This window comes from Acomys russatus, chromosome 7, assembly GCF_903995435.1.
Source record: "Acomys russatus chromosome 7, mAcoRus1.1, whole genome shotgun sequence".
Classification (NCBI taxonomy): Eukaryota; Metazoa; Chordata; class Mammalia; order Rodentia; family Muridae; genus Acomys; species Acomys russatus.
The window spans coordinates 14,326,093-14,342,365 of NC_067143.1; the positions used below are offsets into that span (position 1 = coordinate 14,326,093).

General features: G+C 43.7%; 1 protein-coding gene across 1 annotated transcript in view; it reads left to right on the plus strand.

The window, feature by feature from the left end:
- Herc2 (HECT and RLD domain containing E3 ubiquitin protein ligase 2) overlaps positions 1-13,096 on the plus strand; it is a 178,624-nt gene extending 165,528 nt beyond the window's left edge. Inside the window, exons 84-93 of the mRNA XM_051148642.1 lie at positions 1,430-1,617; positions 2,171-2,368; positions 4,608-4,691; positions 8,388-8,529; positions 8,720-8,914; positions 9,709-9,821; positions 10,346-10,536; positions 11,236-11,341; positions 11,638-11,850; positions 12,806-13,096. Of these exons, the coding sequence (XP_051004599.1) occupies positions 1,430-1,617; positions 2,171-2,368; positions 4,608-4,691; positions 8,388-8,529; positions 8,720-8,914; positions 9,709-9,821; positions 10,346-10,536; positions 11,236-11,341; positions 11,638-11,850; positions 12,806-13,078 (1,703 nt within the window). The 3' untranslated portion in view covers positions 13,079-13,096. The remainder of the gene's footprint in view (positions 1-1,429; positions 1,618-2,170; positions 2,369-4,607; positions 4,692-8,387; positions 8,530-8,719; positions 8,915-9,708; positions 9,822-10,345; positions 10,537-11,235; positions 11,342-11,637; positions 11,851-12,805) is intronic.
- Positions 13,097-16,273: the final 3,177 nt, after the last annotated feature.

Sequence of the window (16,273 nt, forward strand, 5' to 3'; positions counted from 1 at the left end):
CTGTGTGGGACCCATGACTTTCTGATATTGTTTGGAACTAGAGTTTATTCTGGCCTTCTCTTTGTCTACATTTTTAACTCCTTTCTCTTCTAGTGATAAACCTGGAGTCCATTGCATGCTGGTACTTATATTAGTGTTCAAATTATGTCCTGTTTGGCTGATTTTATCTCCTTATGTGCCTCATTAATACTAATATATGCTTCTTGGGACAGAAGGTGGTCCCACTTCATCTTTCACATTTCAGTGCCCCACACCTGCTGTTTTCTTAAGGAACTCTTGTTCATTTAGAGACTGGTATGTAAAAGATAGGTCCAAGTAATGAATATGATCATTGAAATAGGGATCAGTGTTTTCCAGATCACCTTATTGTTGGAGCCAAGAAACATATATGTTAAAAGCATACATACTTGCACTTTGTGTCTGTGGTTGAAGAGTGCATTCACACACGCACCCCTACTTTTTTCAGCCCCACAGGACTCATTCTGGCTTGTTTGCTTTCCACATGTATAACTCATTTCTCTTTTGTAGGTAAACCTTGATTTTTGTGTCTCTCATATAATGGTTTAGTCAGTCTTCACTGTGTGACCAGTATCCTACAGTTCTTTTTGTCCTTCCCTCTGTGGGCTTGTGCTTTGTCATAGGCTGCCACACGGCCACAAAGCTCGATGCACTGGAAGCTTCCTTTTCTCAAATCCTCCCTTACCAATGTGTGCTTTGCGGAGACATCTTCTGAGGATTCATGCTTAGACACTCACCCTATGACGTTAGAAGGGAATTCATGGAGAGCAGAAAGGGGCAGGACATAGGCCTATTGCTCTTAATCACAGTCATGCTGTTTGAGAAAGTGATGCTTAATGGTTGCATGACCCACCCTGAGGAGAGAGCATAATAAGCCTCATATCTGGTCTACTCAACACATGACCTTAGACTGTTTTTGTGACAGTACTTCACAAAAGTATGGATCCAGCATGGATCCCGGAAATATGATGAATATTGTGAATGATGAAGCCTATGCCTAGGGTATGAGTAACTAGGGAAGGGTATATATCTCTGGAACATATGGATTTTGTTCATCTTAAAAATTGACTTTTCTTCCTCTATTTAGCATTCAGGAGCCATTTAGGTTGTTGGGAATATTTCCTTAAGTTTCACATTACTTGTTCTGATGGAGAAATGCTGCTATTACGTACCTGGTTCAGTGAACTAATGAAGCCAACCAGGCCAGGGAAGGAGTGCTGACCAGCAGGGGTTATAGTGTCCTGGGAGCAGATACTTTGATAAGTGATTAGTATGTGCTGACAGCTAGAAGCTGATGCTTAGAGATGTGACAGGACAGATGGGGTGTAAGTACTGCCATTGTCATGGGAAGACTTGGAATTGTGCGTTCACTGCTCCTCTTATCTAAGTTCTTTACGTTTACTTCATTTAGGTGAAGTTTACACATGGGGCGACAATGATGAAGGGCAGCTAGGAGATGGAACAACAAATGCTATTCAGAGACCTCGACTGGTAGCTGCCCTTCAGGGTAAGAAGGTCAACCGTGTAGCCTGTGGTTCTGCACACACCCTCGCCTGGTCAACCAGCAAGCCAGCCAGTGCCGGCAAGCTTCCTGCTCAGGTCAGTGTTACCTCGGTAGGCGTGCCAGAATTGGGGCACATTGTGACAGTTAACCATCATGCAGGTAGAGCCACACATGGCTCATTCTTTCATTATGTATTTATAGAGGTGTTTCTTTGATAACAGTTTGCTTCATAATGCCATGAAAAGTACTATTAAGAACTGTAATATTGGGCTGGGAGCATAACTCAGTGAGAGTGCTCACTTGCATGGCATGCATGATGCCCTGGGTTCAATCCCCAGCACATCAGAAAGGATAGAAAAAACGAGCCTCAGTACTCATGCCAAGCAACAGCATCTGTGCAACAGTGGTTACCTTCTGCTCTGCGTGTTGCCAACCGTATAAAACCATTGATAGTATGTGCAGCCCACGTGTTTCTTGGTAAATATAGTTCTGTAAACTAACACTCACCATTCTTCAAGGTTTACATTATTTATCTCAATCAGGTTAGCCTGAAAGAGCATAATGAGTTTGACGGACTAATCTGTATTAATAAGGCTGTCTTCCTGGCTTTCTGCGCTTTTGACACTCAGTGACACTTTAATGTTTCAGGTACCCATGGAGTACAACCATTTACAGGAGATCCCCATCATTGCCCTCAGGAACCGACTGCTGCTGCTCCATCACATCTCAGAGCTCTTTTGTCCCTGCATCCCCATGTTTGACTTAGAGGGCTCTCTTGATGAAACTGGACTCGGGCCTTCAGTGGGGTTTGACACGCTCCGAGGGATCTTAATATCTCAGGGAAAGGTACTTTGTAGCAGTCTGTGGAACAGGAGCACTGGGACCTTCAGTAGTCTTTTACTCAACAAAAACTCCTTATTTTGGGACTGTAGATACAGACTTTATTTCATTCAGCAAGTGGTTTTTGAGTGTCTGCTACATGCCAGCCAGTTCTAAGTCCTTAGAACATGGTCATAAGAAAACAGCCATGAAGCCAAGCCTCATGCCTGTGGTTTTCTTTGCCTCCCTGACCTTGAGGGTTTGTGCTCAATTCCACTGACACAGGAGGGGAAAGTCCTTAGGGTAGTTTCTTCTCCCACATGTCCAGCAGAGGGTTGGGGATGTAGAGAGAAGCTCTGTGTCAGGTTGTGTGAGTGGAGATTCCTTGCCAAGTAGTGATTTAACAGGGACAGGAAGTGGACAAAATCAGGAATGCTGGCATCTAGAAGTCATGGGATGGGCTTTGACCCAGTGACTTTATGTTAATCAGAACCTCTCTGGCTGAGAAGTAAAAGGTTAAGCTGCTGATTTCAGGCAGGCAGTTTAACGTGATCGTAGAGGGGCTCACCACAGTAGGTGTGGGAGCACAGAAGTGTGTTGAAGAGCCTCTGTACACTCATTCTTTGATATATGTTGTTATCACGCGGTCTAGTTTGTTCTTGCTGATAAAATAAAGTTTAGACATTTTAGAGTGATGTCCAAACAGTTACTCTCTAATAGGATGGGCTTTGCTATACTGAACAGGGGGGCTGTGTCCAATTTATGTCCATTGTGCCTGAGGGTACTGAGCAATAAAGATGGTATCTAAAGGAAGATGCTCTCTCTGCTGATAAGTGTAAGAAAAAAACTAATTTCAACTGTTTTTCCAATAGTTAAAAAATAGCAAGGTTGATTCTGTCGTCTTTACTTTGTTTTATCCTTCAAAGAAGAGAGGACAGTAGGCAGCAAAGGGGAAGAAAGTCTTTTCTTGTAGAGAGGGAAGAACATTAAGAGGCAGGATGCAGCCTGCAGGCAGTACAGACTGCAAAAACCTCTGGGACGCGCTCTCACTAAGTTGAACATGGGACCACGGTGGACCATGTGTTGGGGTTCCTACACTGAGGCAGTAACAGTAGAAGGCAGCATACAGTGTGTGTCTGAAGGGCCCCAAGCAGCTGCGCAACCTCTGCTGGACAGGCTCTGGATAAGTGTTATAGGAGGCATTGCAAAGGTATGAAGTCTTACTGCTTCTGATTCAGAGTACCAGTGAGGAGTTGGGTGTGGACCTGGGAGATGGAGGCAGGAGAATTGTGGGTTTGAGACCGTCCTAGGTTACTGAATGAATTCAGAGCTAGTGTTGGCTGCACAGCAGGAATTGCAAGACCTTTTCTTAAAAAAACAAAACAGGACTAGAGGAGAGCTAGGCAACCAGGGATTCAGAGCAGGAAAGTACTCTCTGGGGGGAGAAACTTAGCCACAGGTGTGAGTAGGCATGCAGGAAGGCAGGTAGAGGTGAGGTGCATGGAGCATGGTGGTAGATGTTTTCTACCATTAAAACCAAATCTCCTCTAACCTTTAGTGCTTCCTGGGGTTGCCTAATGTCTCACTTCTGCTGTCTGGGGTTGGACTTCCTTAGAGTCTGCTCTGAGAGAGGGGCTTAGGGTCTACAGAAGGCCCTTGTGCTTCTGCAGGTCTCCCCCTCCCCAGCTCTGAAGGAGGGCACTGTTCCTCCCTTAGCAAAGAGGCTCAAGAGACACCAGAGGCTGTTTCCTTTGAATGCCCCGGAAGTGTTCCTTCCTGAATGATGCCCAAATCCTCACTGACTTCTTCCCTTAGATACCATTTTACTTGCTATCTTCATCCTGGTTTCTTTCAGTGCATGCTTAGAGTATGTTCCCCACCCGAAGTCTGGCTGGATCCGTGAGTTCCTTGACTCATAGCTGCTCTGTGATGCAGTTAAGAGGTTCAACATCAGACCCTGCTGTTCCTGCATTTGTAGTTTGGCAGGGAATCCTCAGTCTGTTTGCCAGGCCTCAGCCCTCTGGTCTGTTCTTCCTGAGGGACTTGCTTCTTTGTTCAACTGTCAGTCATGCTTGCCAGCTTTCCAGTTCTCTACACAGCTTGCTAGGCTACTTGCCTCTGTCACACCACCCTGAAAAGAAGCCGTTTTCTGTTCTCATGGAAGTCTGACTTTTAGAAATAGAGTATATAAAACAGTAACGTGGTTTCTTTAGGCATGATGTTTTCCATTTTGGACTCTAAACTCTGTCTGTGTTTCATATTTTAGGAAGCAGCTTTCCGAAAGGTAGTGCAAGCAACTATGGTGCGAGATCGTCAGCACGGGCCTGTGGTGGAGCTGAACCGCATCCAGGTAACTCCCTCCCTCTGTCTGACAGTTGTAGAGATGATGTTTGCATGGTGCAGGAGGTGTCCCTGCAGTCTTTTGTTTGTTTAGTTGGTTTTTTTGGTTTTTTGAGACAAGGTTTCTCTGTATAGTTGTGGCTGTCCTGGAGCTCACTCTGTAGACCAGGCTAGCTTTGAACTCACTGAGATCCATTTACAGTCTTGAAGGATGACAGCATTTGTAGGCTTATGAAGCAGGCTTTCTGTATGTAGTGTTTTGTGATGCAGATTTGGGGGCCTGGGGGATATTTTTGTTTATGTGAAAATAAGAAATATTTACTTAGCATAACCCAAAAGCACAGCCAAAGAGAAATGTAAAAAGGTAAAGTGAGAAGCAGACGTATTTTCCCCACAAGGTGATAATGGCCACTCTTGTATGTGGCCTTTGTATGTTTATTATACACAAAGCTAAGTCACTCTTGTAAATTGATGGCTTTCTTTTTTTTTTTTTTTTACATGTAACAGTTCACATACCTGTAAGCCTTGTAACCTCATGACTCTGAGAGTTTTCCAGTTTATAAGCCAGTATTGCAAACATGTCTCATGAAAAAGAAGGAGAAAGCAGGCCATTTCTGAATTAACACTGCTTCTGAGTATATATACACTCATACTTTGAAAGTTTTCATTAAAAACACAGAGGAATCCCAGTCAGTGATTATGATAGTGCATGGCATTTGACCTTTAATACGCAAATGAAATTAGCCTCGCCTCTTAGATCAGAAACAGCAAGCCATGAAGAACAAAGTCTTTGTTACTGAACCTTTGTATTAACACATGATTTTTATACGGATGTTGATTACATGGCAAGAATTTTTTTCTGAATTGTACTTGGGGGCATTTTGGATTAAGAGATCAAACTCTTGTCCTTTGTTGGACAGCACATGTGACCACATTGGTGGAACTGGTGTCTTTAGTGATAAACGTCACAGTATCTAGTGTTAGCTGTAATCTGGTCATCTAGTTCCACAAATAAATGGACTGTTTAATTAGGCCCATAAAAAAGCTTTTATTTCTCCACCTTGGATGACGTGCATTCTGAAGTTTGCAAGACAAGGAAAACTGTACATTCCTAGGTCAGGTTCCTGTCTTAGACAGGCTACAGGCTCCTTGGAGCCGAGAGGCTCACTGGAGTCTCAATGGCTGGAAGGATCAGTGAGGCCCTGACTTGACTGCCTGGAGCTTAGAGTCCTGTAGTGGGCATGCTACTGCTTGCTGCTTTGTTGTTGTTGTTTTGTTTTATTCTTTCCTGGCAAATTTTCAGTAATACCTATTTCTTACTGGTCTTTATGTCCCTAATTTTTGGTTAAAAGATATTGATATATTGAAAAAATAAAAAAGCACAGAGACATCCTCAGAGAAGTGTGCAGTATAGACTGATATAGGACTCTTACACCATCTGTAGTCTTTGGGCGCCAGAGCCCTCTCCTGAGGGCACAAAGTTCTGCACAAATGTTGGAATAGAATTGTTTTCCACCAAATCAGTAAAGATTTAGTAAGTCTAAATTTAGCATACCAGTACTGGGTCAGACTGGCCATATGGTACCTCTGCTCTGATGTTGGCATACATGGAGATGCTACCCAGCACCAGCTTCATGAGACTCAGGAGCGATTAACACTACCTACTGAAAGGGACTCAAGAGATGCATAGCCACCACCCACCATTACCGTCTTTCATCCCCTCCAAACCTGCTTCTTTCCTACAAGTGCCCTTCCACTTTCCGGTCTGTGGCATTTGTGTGACCCACTGAATTTAATTAGGGTTGTTTGCATGAGCGTGGTTGGGGGTTATTTTCTGGATCCTGGGGAAACTTAGTAGTTACCAGTGGCTCTCCTATTAAAGAGAGTGACACCCTCTGCTTCTAGTAACCATTAACTATATGTAGATTATCAGGGAGGCTTGGGACATTGAGCCTCCTGGTGAGTTTCTTACTATAATGAAAATGCTGCTGCTGCTTGATACCGGGAAATTCTGAAAACTTGGTTTCCATAAAAAACATTTAACATGATTTTTTGGGTTGAGGAGGTGAGGGTTGGTTTTGTTGTTGGTGGTTTAATGGGGAGGATTATTGAGATAGGGTCTTGCTGTATAGCCCATACTGGCCTCAGACTCCTACTTTATCCTCCCAAGTGCTGGGTTTATAGTGTCATTACTCCTGGTTTAAACTCACTACATGCTCATTTTGCAAAGTTAGGAAAATTCAGATTAATGGTAGCTAAAGTCACCTGTTGACCAGAGAACGTACCACCTGTATGTAAGTTTATCTACTGTCAGTGTTGTAAACATGTCCATATGGTGCTTTTTTTTTTTTTTTTTTTTTTTTGTAGAAAACACAGGCAGATGGGCTCCAGTAGTTAGTCCTTTCTGTGGTTGTTCTGTGGAGCTATGATGCTGTTTCTGAAGCTAGTTTCCTCTGGGGATTACAAAACCCCTTTAAGGGTTGCTGTGCGGTTTAAAGGAAGTAGCCTTTGGAGGCATGTAGCTGAGTGTGTAATACAGAGAGAACATCATTCTGTAGGAAATTACTGTTTTTATTGTCATTTGTCTTAGATTTCTACTCTTAATTGTGGTTCTTTGTGCTGTTGAAGAAAGATAGTGGCTTAAACTTGACCTAGAATTCACTGAAAGTTGGCTATAGATGGTGAATTTTGCTGGAGGATTCATAATAAAATATGTTCACATAGTCAATTTTTCTTAAACTTTTCAAGTTGTCATCCTCTCAAACCAAGCAGCCGAGGCTAGAAACTAGGAAGAGCCAAGTCCATACACCAAATCAGTTTCTGGTCTGATCTTCCCATGTTAGTTTAAGATAAGAGACATGGCATGGAAGGTGAGTGTGCAGTGGGGACAAGGACACTGACCTAGAGTTGCATGGAGGTCAGCACAGTGACGAATGGGGAGAAAGTTACCCATGGCTGAGGTGGTGTGTCTGGCTTGGACTATAGAGTACTTTGGCATAAATGTAGGCTCTGAGTATCTGTCTCAATCCACGAGCAGGACTGTGTAGTGAAGTAGTGGCAGTTGCCATTGTAGTCATTTGATGGTGCCAAGTAGGGAAGTCTCCACAAAGGCAGTGTTGCCGAGCCAGTTATTAACACCGCCTTGCCTCCAGCCCTGTGTGAATAGTGATGATGATGTATGTCATTGCTTGAACATGTGTTGGTTCAGATGCCACAGTTAGGCTGCTGTGGTGTCACTAATGATCTGATGACTACGGTGGCCTCAGATGTTCAGAAAGGAGTTGCCTAGACAGCTTTGTTTTGTGTAGTACCTGCAGCAGAGACCTGTGTGCCTCAGCTCCTAGCGCATTAGTGCTGTGGCAAGGAAGCTACAGAGTTTGCTACTGACTCAGAACTGGAGCTGTAGGGAAGCCCAGGAGTGGGGTGCAGGATTCATTAGTCAAAGATTTGCTTTTGTTTGCTGGAGGGATCTGCCCTTTCTTATGGGACCTGCTTATGGCAGAAGTCATCCAGGTGTTACATAGAAGAAGCCAGGGCATGTGAGAGGTTCTAGGGCAAGCCAGTCACCAGGTGCCGATGGTCTCAGAGTGTGAAGTGAAGGGGAGGAGTTTTGAGGATCTTAAAGGTGGGCCTCTCTACAGCTGCTTCCAGGCTATGTGTTTTCTGCTGCCCCAGTGTCTTACGATTTTGATCTTTTTCTCTCTAGGTCAAGCGCTCCAGGAGTAAAGGTGGGTTAGCTGGTCCAGATGGCACCAAGTCTGTCTTCGGGCAGATGTGTGCTAAGATGAGCTCCTTCAGTCCTGACAGCCTTCTCCTTCCTCACCGAGTCTGGAAAGTCAAGTTTGTTGGTAAGATTTGGCTCTGCGTGCTTGGGAACTTCTGTGCTTGGGACAGGGAGGCTGGGGGTAGCAAGCTGAGTGGTGCATGAGCATCAGGTGCAGAGGACCAGCGTAGCCACCTTCCTGGGCTGTTTCTGCATGTGCATGGAAACAGGAGTGTTGGGTGGCCTGTGTGTTGCTGATTGTCCTTTCCTTCCAGGTGAATCTGTGGATGACTGTGGGGGTGGCTACAGTGAGTCTATAGCGGAGATTTGTGAAGAGCTACAAAACGGACTCACTCCCCTTCTGATTGTGACTCCCAATGGCAGAGATGAGTCTGGTGCCAACAGAGACTGTTACCTGTTAAACCCTGCCACCCGGGCACCCGTGCACTGCACCATGTTCCGCTTCCTAGGTGGGCCTCTCAGTTGTGTGTCATACTGCTGTGGAAGGCCCGTGCCACCCTTAAGTTAATGTAGCATCTCTTGTCTGTCTCAAAGCAACAGTGCATGTTATAAATATCTATGTTTAGCTTTTGAGATGTTAGCAATGAAACTTATGTGCAATGATTTTTGTGCATTTTACCAACGTTACAGAGGAGAAGAGATAGCGCCGTTCATTCTGCACCTAGTGTTAAGGACTTGATGGTGGTGAGCCATCCGAAGCTATGGCCATCTTTGTACAGCTATAGGATTTAAAGTTAGGCCATGTGTAACTATGTGCTCAGTGCTAGCTGCTCTCTTTGGCATACAGAGGACCTGAAATACTCTTAGTGTTCTAAACATATCTGAAACTCAGGGGTGCATGGAAAGATATGGCCTTGGCAGTAGGCCTGTCCCTCCTTGTCTGGGTCTGTGCAGAGTGGTCCCAGAATGCTCCTTGTCCTACCACTACCCCTGAGCAAAACATTCACCTTCTTGGAGGAATCCATTTCTTTCTTTGTCCTCAAAGAGACAAGAATTAGCTTTCTGTGGTCTAATCCTATGTATGCGAAAAGTTAGAAACTTGTGTTACAGGAAGAAAAGGAAGTGAGTTAAGAGTAGGACCTGCTGTTTCAAGGTAGGCTTGCCTCTCAGTTTGTGTGGTACTGGTTTAGAATGCTTCATGGTTCTCAGTGCAGAGCTGATATGCCAAGGCATGTTTGAGTAAGCAAAAAGAAACTTCTCATCCGTCCCAAGGATATTCTGATCTTCTGTTTTGGTTGACCAGGGGTGTTATTGGGCATTGCTATCCGGACTGGGAGTCCTCTGAGTTTGAATCTCGCCGAGCCTGTATGGAAGCAGCTGGCTGGGATGAGCCTCACTATTGCAGACCTCAGCGAGGTGAATCATCTGGGATGTGGGTCTGGTTAAGGGGCTTGGGCTTTTCTGGGTATCTGACCTAACACTCGTGGGTATACAACTTCCTAGTGCAGATAAAAGTGTGGATAAGAGAGAGTTGCTTTGTTGTGTGCGCTTTCTGGTGCTCAGCAACTGATGAGGCCTGATAGACAAGATCACTCTTGTGTGCAGAGCTGGGCTATACCTCAGGCTCCCAGCACTCACAGCCTGGTGTCCCTTAGCTACCTTGGTCTTTGTGCCCTTTAGGGTTTAGGGGGAGTGTCTGTTACCCACTACCTAGTTATTTTCTCAGCAGTTAATTTAAGAACTCTGGGTCTTTCTTTGGTCCTTGGATAAAGTACTTCCTAATAGTCTTTTTTTTTTTTTTTTTGACACTTGCCATGCTCTTGTACAGGCACATTTACAGGCAGACTAAGTCAGATATGGCTAGGTGTGCTTGGGGTAGACTGGGCTCTGTGATAGGGGAACAACCTAGGTTTAACATGTATTGTATTTCTCTTTGACAGGTTGATAAAGATTTTATTCCTGGGCTCATGTATATTCGTGACAATGAAGCCACTTCAGAAGAGTTTGAGGCCATGAGCCTGCCCTTCACAGTGCCAAGTGCTAGTGGCCAGGACATCCAGCTAAGCTCCAAGCACACACATATCACCCTGGACAACCGTGCAGAGTATGTCCGGCTGGCAATAAACTACAGGTCTGTGATCATCTGTGCTCCAGTTGCTTTGACCTAATAATTGGCAAAAGTAGCAGATTATAGTTACTTGGGTATTATGTTCTTCCAGATGTATCACATAGAAAAATATGCTTTTTTTTTTTTTTTCAACTATTGCTGATCTTGGTTATGAATTTCATTTGGTGACTAGTGTTCAGGGTACTTATTATTTCCACTTGAATTTTCTAAGTTTCAGTAAAATAGTGAAGTAAATAATACAATGTGCTCATTTAGTGCAAAGTCCCCAGAGATATCAGGCCTCTTTGTGCCCCCTATACTTTCTTTGTCAGCTCTGTCAGAGACAGAGACATAGATGGGGCCATGTCTACACAGAGCATCCTCCACCAGACCCAAGCATGCCTATGCCCTGGCATTATGGCTCCTGTGAGATGTGGCACTATCACTATGCAGCACTGCCATCTGACAGTGCTTCGAGTATGCGTGGCTGTAGTTCGTCATTAAGGTTGCGTCTCTGTGCACCAGCCTAGGCGAACTCAGTAGTGTCTTGTGTGAACAGCGTCACCCAGAGCCCTCCTCTCACTTCTCCCCTGTGGTGTGTGTGGTTGCATAACTGTATAAAGCTTGTATAAAGTATAAAGCTTGGTACCAGCACTACAAGGTGCTGAGTAAATGCAGGTACAAGTGTAAGCAAGATTTGTTTTTTGTTTTTGTTTTGTTAAGACTCCATGAATTTGATGAGCAAGTGGCTGCTGTCCGGGAAGGAATGGCTCGAGTCGTGCCTGTGCCCCTTCTCTCTCTCTTCACAGGATATGAGCTGGAGACAATGGTATGTGGCTGCTTTGTGTTGCCTAAACCACCTTGGCACATTAGCCCACGCATTATTTGATCTTTTACTTAAAACCTTCCATTTGGAAATCTACAGCTTGACTATTGATAGTGAATGAAATGACAACACAGAGTGTACCCTCTTTCTCACTGCCCGCCTACTAGGTGTTGAGGTTCAGGTAGTGTTCATCTGGGACTATAGGAACCTTGTTAGAGGGTGGAAAAAGAGGATTAGATTCATATTGAAATGAAAAAGGATAGACGTGTGAGCCTCCTCTAATAGCGTGTCTTTCCTAGGTATGTGGGAGCCCAGACATCCCATTGCATCTTTTAAAGTCGGTGGCAACATATAAAGGGATTGAGCCTTCTGCATCCTTGGTCCAGTGGTTCTGGGAGGTGATGGAATCTTTCTCTAACACGGAACGCTCCCTCTTTCTTCGCTTTGTGTGGGGCCGGACAAGGCTGCCCAGGACCATTGCTGACTTCCGGGGCAGAGACTTTGTTATCCAGGTAGGCTCACTGAGCACGGTACTGAGATCACTGGAAGTGACTTGCATCTGTTCTGCTGTAGAGCTGTTGAGAAAACAGATTCTATAAAATGGAGACACCTAACTTCTATAACTTGATGTCTTAGAACTTCACAATTACTGATCTTAGACACCATCATCTGTTTTTGCAAAGTGTAGTTAAGCTGTAACAGTACATTCTAGTGTTATACCAGCATATGTAGGTTTTGAGTATACATATTTCATAAAGCATTTGTTTGCTAGTTGGATCAGGTTCGATCACTAAATATTAACCTGAGAAAAATTGAGATTGCTTATACATTTGAGAGTAAGTTTGCTTTGTCTTAGAACTCAGTGGTCTGATGATTTAAATAAGCTTAATTTACCTTTTAAGGTCACTGAAGTGGGAAAACCATTCCCAAAACTCCTCTTTGTCCTGAGACCATGGTAGCCAGACAAATCTGTAGCCAGGGTTGTCAGAATACCCATCTTTCAGGAACATCTTTGGTAGCAAACATAGTTTTTCTCCTAAAATAACAATAAAGAATTGGTTTTGGTGCTTCCTAATAACTTGATCTATAGTTGCCAAAAGAGGGTTAGTGCTCTTAGAATGTCCTCAGGTGCTCAAGTGCTGGGCCCCAGTCTCATGCCCCATTCACAGACTGCTGTCAGCTAAATGACACCAGTAGGATGTGAGATGATGGGGCAGGCTGTTCATTTGCCACCTTCATGAGACTGCTTGGTGATGATCAGGAGTCACAGTAAAATTGGTTTGCTTCTTACATTGCACGTCCTAAGGACTTGTTTTTATATGTAAAATTGGTTAGATTCTACATTGTCTTATATGTTTTTATTTCTAGCCAAACATAGTTTCTGTTAGAATGAAGTGAACACGGTAAGATAAATAGAGAGATTTAGTTATCCTTACCACAGTCTCTTACAATATTCTCCACCCACAGGTCCTGGATAAATACAACCCTCCTGACCACTTCCTTCCCGAATCCTACACATGCTTCTTCCTGCTGAAGCTGCCCAGGTACTCCTGCAAGCAGGTGCTGGAGGAGAAGCTGAAGTATGCCATCCACTTCTGCAAGTCCATAGACACAGATGATTATGCTCGCATAGCTCTCACGGGTGAGCCAGCTGCCGACGACAGCAGTGAGGACTCAGACAATGAAGACGCAGACTCTTTTGCTTCAGACTCTACACAAGATTACCTGACGGGACACTAAGATGGAAGTGCTGTCAGGAAGAAATGTGGATGTCGAGTGCATTTGATGAGAGAGACAGAGAGAGAGACTGACTGACTGAGTGCTGTGTGGTAGGACAATGGGAAGAGAAGCCTGTGCATGAAGAACACTATGGGGCACTTCTTCTCCATAATGCTGCATTACCTATAGGACCCAGTGTTTACTACAATGTAAATGTTTATATGGACACAGTATAGCATCACAAAAATAAAGCCTTTCTACTTGTGGGTGCAATAGATTCCTCCCTTTTTCCTTTGCAGTGTCATCTTGATTGTATATTGGAAAATACTGTGTAATGATGAAATCTTATTATAAATATTTCAACTAATTTTACTCCGAATTTGTTTATTAAAAGCTTTTTAAACATTAAATTATTATTTCTTGAATGCATTTAGAAGTTACTTTAATCAGAACAGAAAACAAAAATGCCATTCAGTCCTCCCCTTCCCCTGAATACTCGTTTAGCATATGCATTATGTGATTGGAATTGAGGCATTTTGGTGGACAGTATCATAATTTCAATCATGGAAAGTGTACTATATTTAATGTTTGTGTCATGTATATGCCAAAATTTAATCCCCTATAAATAAAACATGTGTCACAAAATTGTAGGCTGAACTTTTTTAACCAATTAGACTAGCACATGTGGATCTGTTAGAACCAAACCATACTGAATGACCAAGCACTGAAACATTTAGATAGAGCAGCTGCTCTCGGGCTAGCGAGGCCCAGGGACCTTCAGAGCACCTTCCTCTAACTCTCTAAATGTGACCTCATGCCCAGTCCTGATACCTGTTCCCACTGGCCTAGGTCAGGTGCACTCTTGGTCTTATTGGCCATTGGGTGGGATTTGCTGCATGTGGTAATCTATCTGCAAATGGAAGAACAGAATAGAAGACCTAGCCGATAAGCCTAGTGTACTCGATCTTGAGATCCCAGTACCTGATTGAGGCAAAAACTTGTAGTTCATGTTGGAAGGCAAGTTTTGCAAAAATAAATGATAAACTAAGATTTAGATGTCTTTGATTTTCAGTCACAGCTTTTTTATATCGGCCCAAGAGGATACCAGAACAACTGCATCTTAACTTTAACTCTTTAACCTCATCCCACTTAAAATGAAGGCAAAATTCATTTTCGTAGATCAAAATTTGTGCAGAAAACCTACTGTGGTAAAAACTGGCCATCTGAAAGGAGTACAGCTCTTTGTGGTGAGGTTTCACCCATATCTTGATTTGTGGATTAGTTGGTTTGATACATCATGGTTTTTTTCTACCAATAAAAAATGATAGTAGAATATATATTTAGAATACATGTAAAATGGCGATCTGCTGTAAGTAAGAGGAGTGTGGTACTTGTAATAATCTGCTTTCTGTTAATTATAGCAAAATACTTGTAGCTGACTAATTTCATAAAGACAGATTTAGCTTTTAATCTTGGCACTTGGGAGCCTGAGGCCTCCGAGGATGGTAGATACAATGTAGCTTGGGCTACTGAGTGAGACCTTTTATCATTTTTCCTGGGGGGGATGTTAAAAAAAAAAAGTGCATTCACTTCAGATAGACAGTAACAGACCAAAGGAAAGGTTCTGTTCAGTCCATCTTGGTAACTAAAGAGTTTATAGGAGTGATAGAAGCTTACATGCATGACTCAGAAGGCAACTGCATCACTGGGAGTCCTCTGGGCAAATTATGGGTTACCCCAACACTGAAAAGGACCACCTTAGCAGCATGGAATGCACTGTGTGAGTCACCTGGTGGGGTAGGTATCTTTCCATTGCCATGATAACTAACTCACAAAAAACAAGTTAGAGAGGAGATGTCTTATTTTGTCTTACAGATCCATCATCTAGGGAGCTGAGGCTCACTCTTCAGGCTCACATTGAGCTGCCTTTCATATACAACTCAGGCCAACCTGCTTAGGAACGGTACTCTATCACAGTGGGCTGGGCCCTCTTGCATCAATTGTCAAGCATGACAATGCCCCCACAGGCCACTCTGATAGAAGCAGTTTCTCAGTTGAGGGTCCCACTTCCCAGATGTGACAAAATGTGACAAGCAACAACAGCCGTCACAGCTGGGCAACCAAAAGACCACTCCCTCCCTCCCTCCCTCCCTCCCTCCCTCCCTCCCAGGCAATGGTTCAGCTCTCATATAACCTCAGAGAAAGGAGAGATTTCATGAGCGTCTTGCATGAGCCCTCTCCGGCCACTCATAAGGGATTATTCATAATCTTGATCTCATGAGGGTGATTACAGCTATGCTGATTCATGGCAGCTATGGTTATGTTTAACCTGGAGAGAAGATACATAACACCCTGTCTTCCTCCAGCTCTTACATTCTACCCACTCTTCTGTAGGTACATCTTGATGGGTACTGGGGTGATTGGATTGTTTTCTTCCATTTATGGTTGGATGTTGGACAGCAACAGACAATAGCATTTTGACTACATTGGAGCATCTGCAGTAACTGCCACCAGCTACTGTAAGATGTTGCCTTCCACTACAGCTGACAGCTGTATGGACATAAACACAGATGCCTAGAAAATAATTTGATAAACACAATTATACCTATTTAACAAAACAATAACTGTAACCACCTCACAGGGTATCATGATTTCTGTACCTCCCTACCTTAGGTTTGTTGTGCCAGATGTGAGCCAGCCCCCGATGGAGCTGGCTGTAAATACAATGAGAAAGTAACAGTTGTAAATTACAGTATCAGGATCATCTTGCAAGACATGCTAGCAGTATAATATGCAAGGGTCTATAGCCAAGCTGGACCATTGGTGACCATTTTCCTGCAGCCTGCATAGCACGTTTGGTACTACAAATGCCAGCCAATGGGAACTTCTAGTTCAAGCCCAGCCTGATTTTTCTGTCTTAAAACCTGCTGGGTAGTGTCTTTAATGATAGAGTGTCTAGGATTTCTAAAGGTCCATTGCAAGCAAATGAAGATTGCTTCGGGGTCTGAAGCATCCCCTGGAAAAGTTACATGCAGCTATATTACTCAAGAGTCCCCTCCTATTAATTGTTCATCTCATATATTGAAGTGACTAGGCTAACAGCATTTTGTTCTGACTCCATTTTGTGTTTGCTTACTCAGTTCTCAGCTTTCTACCCTCACAACAGTCACCTCTGCCTGGGCAACACACAGGAGATTTTCATGACCTTGACTATGG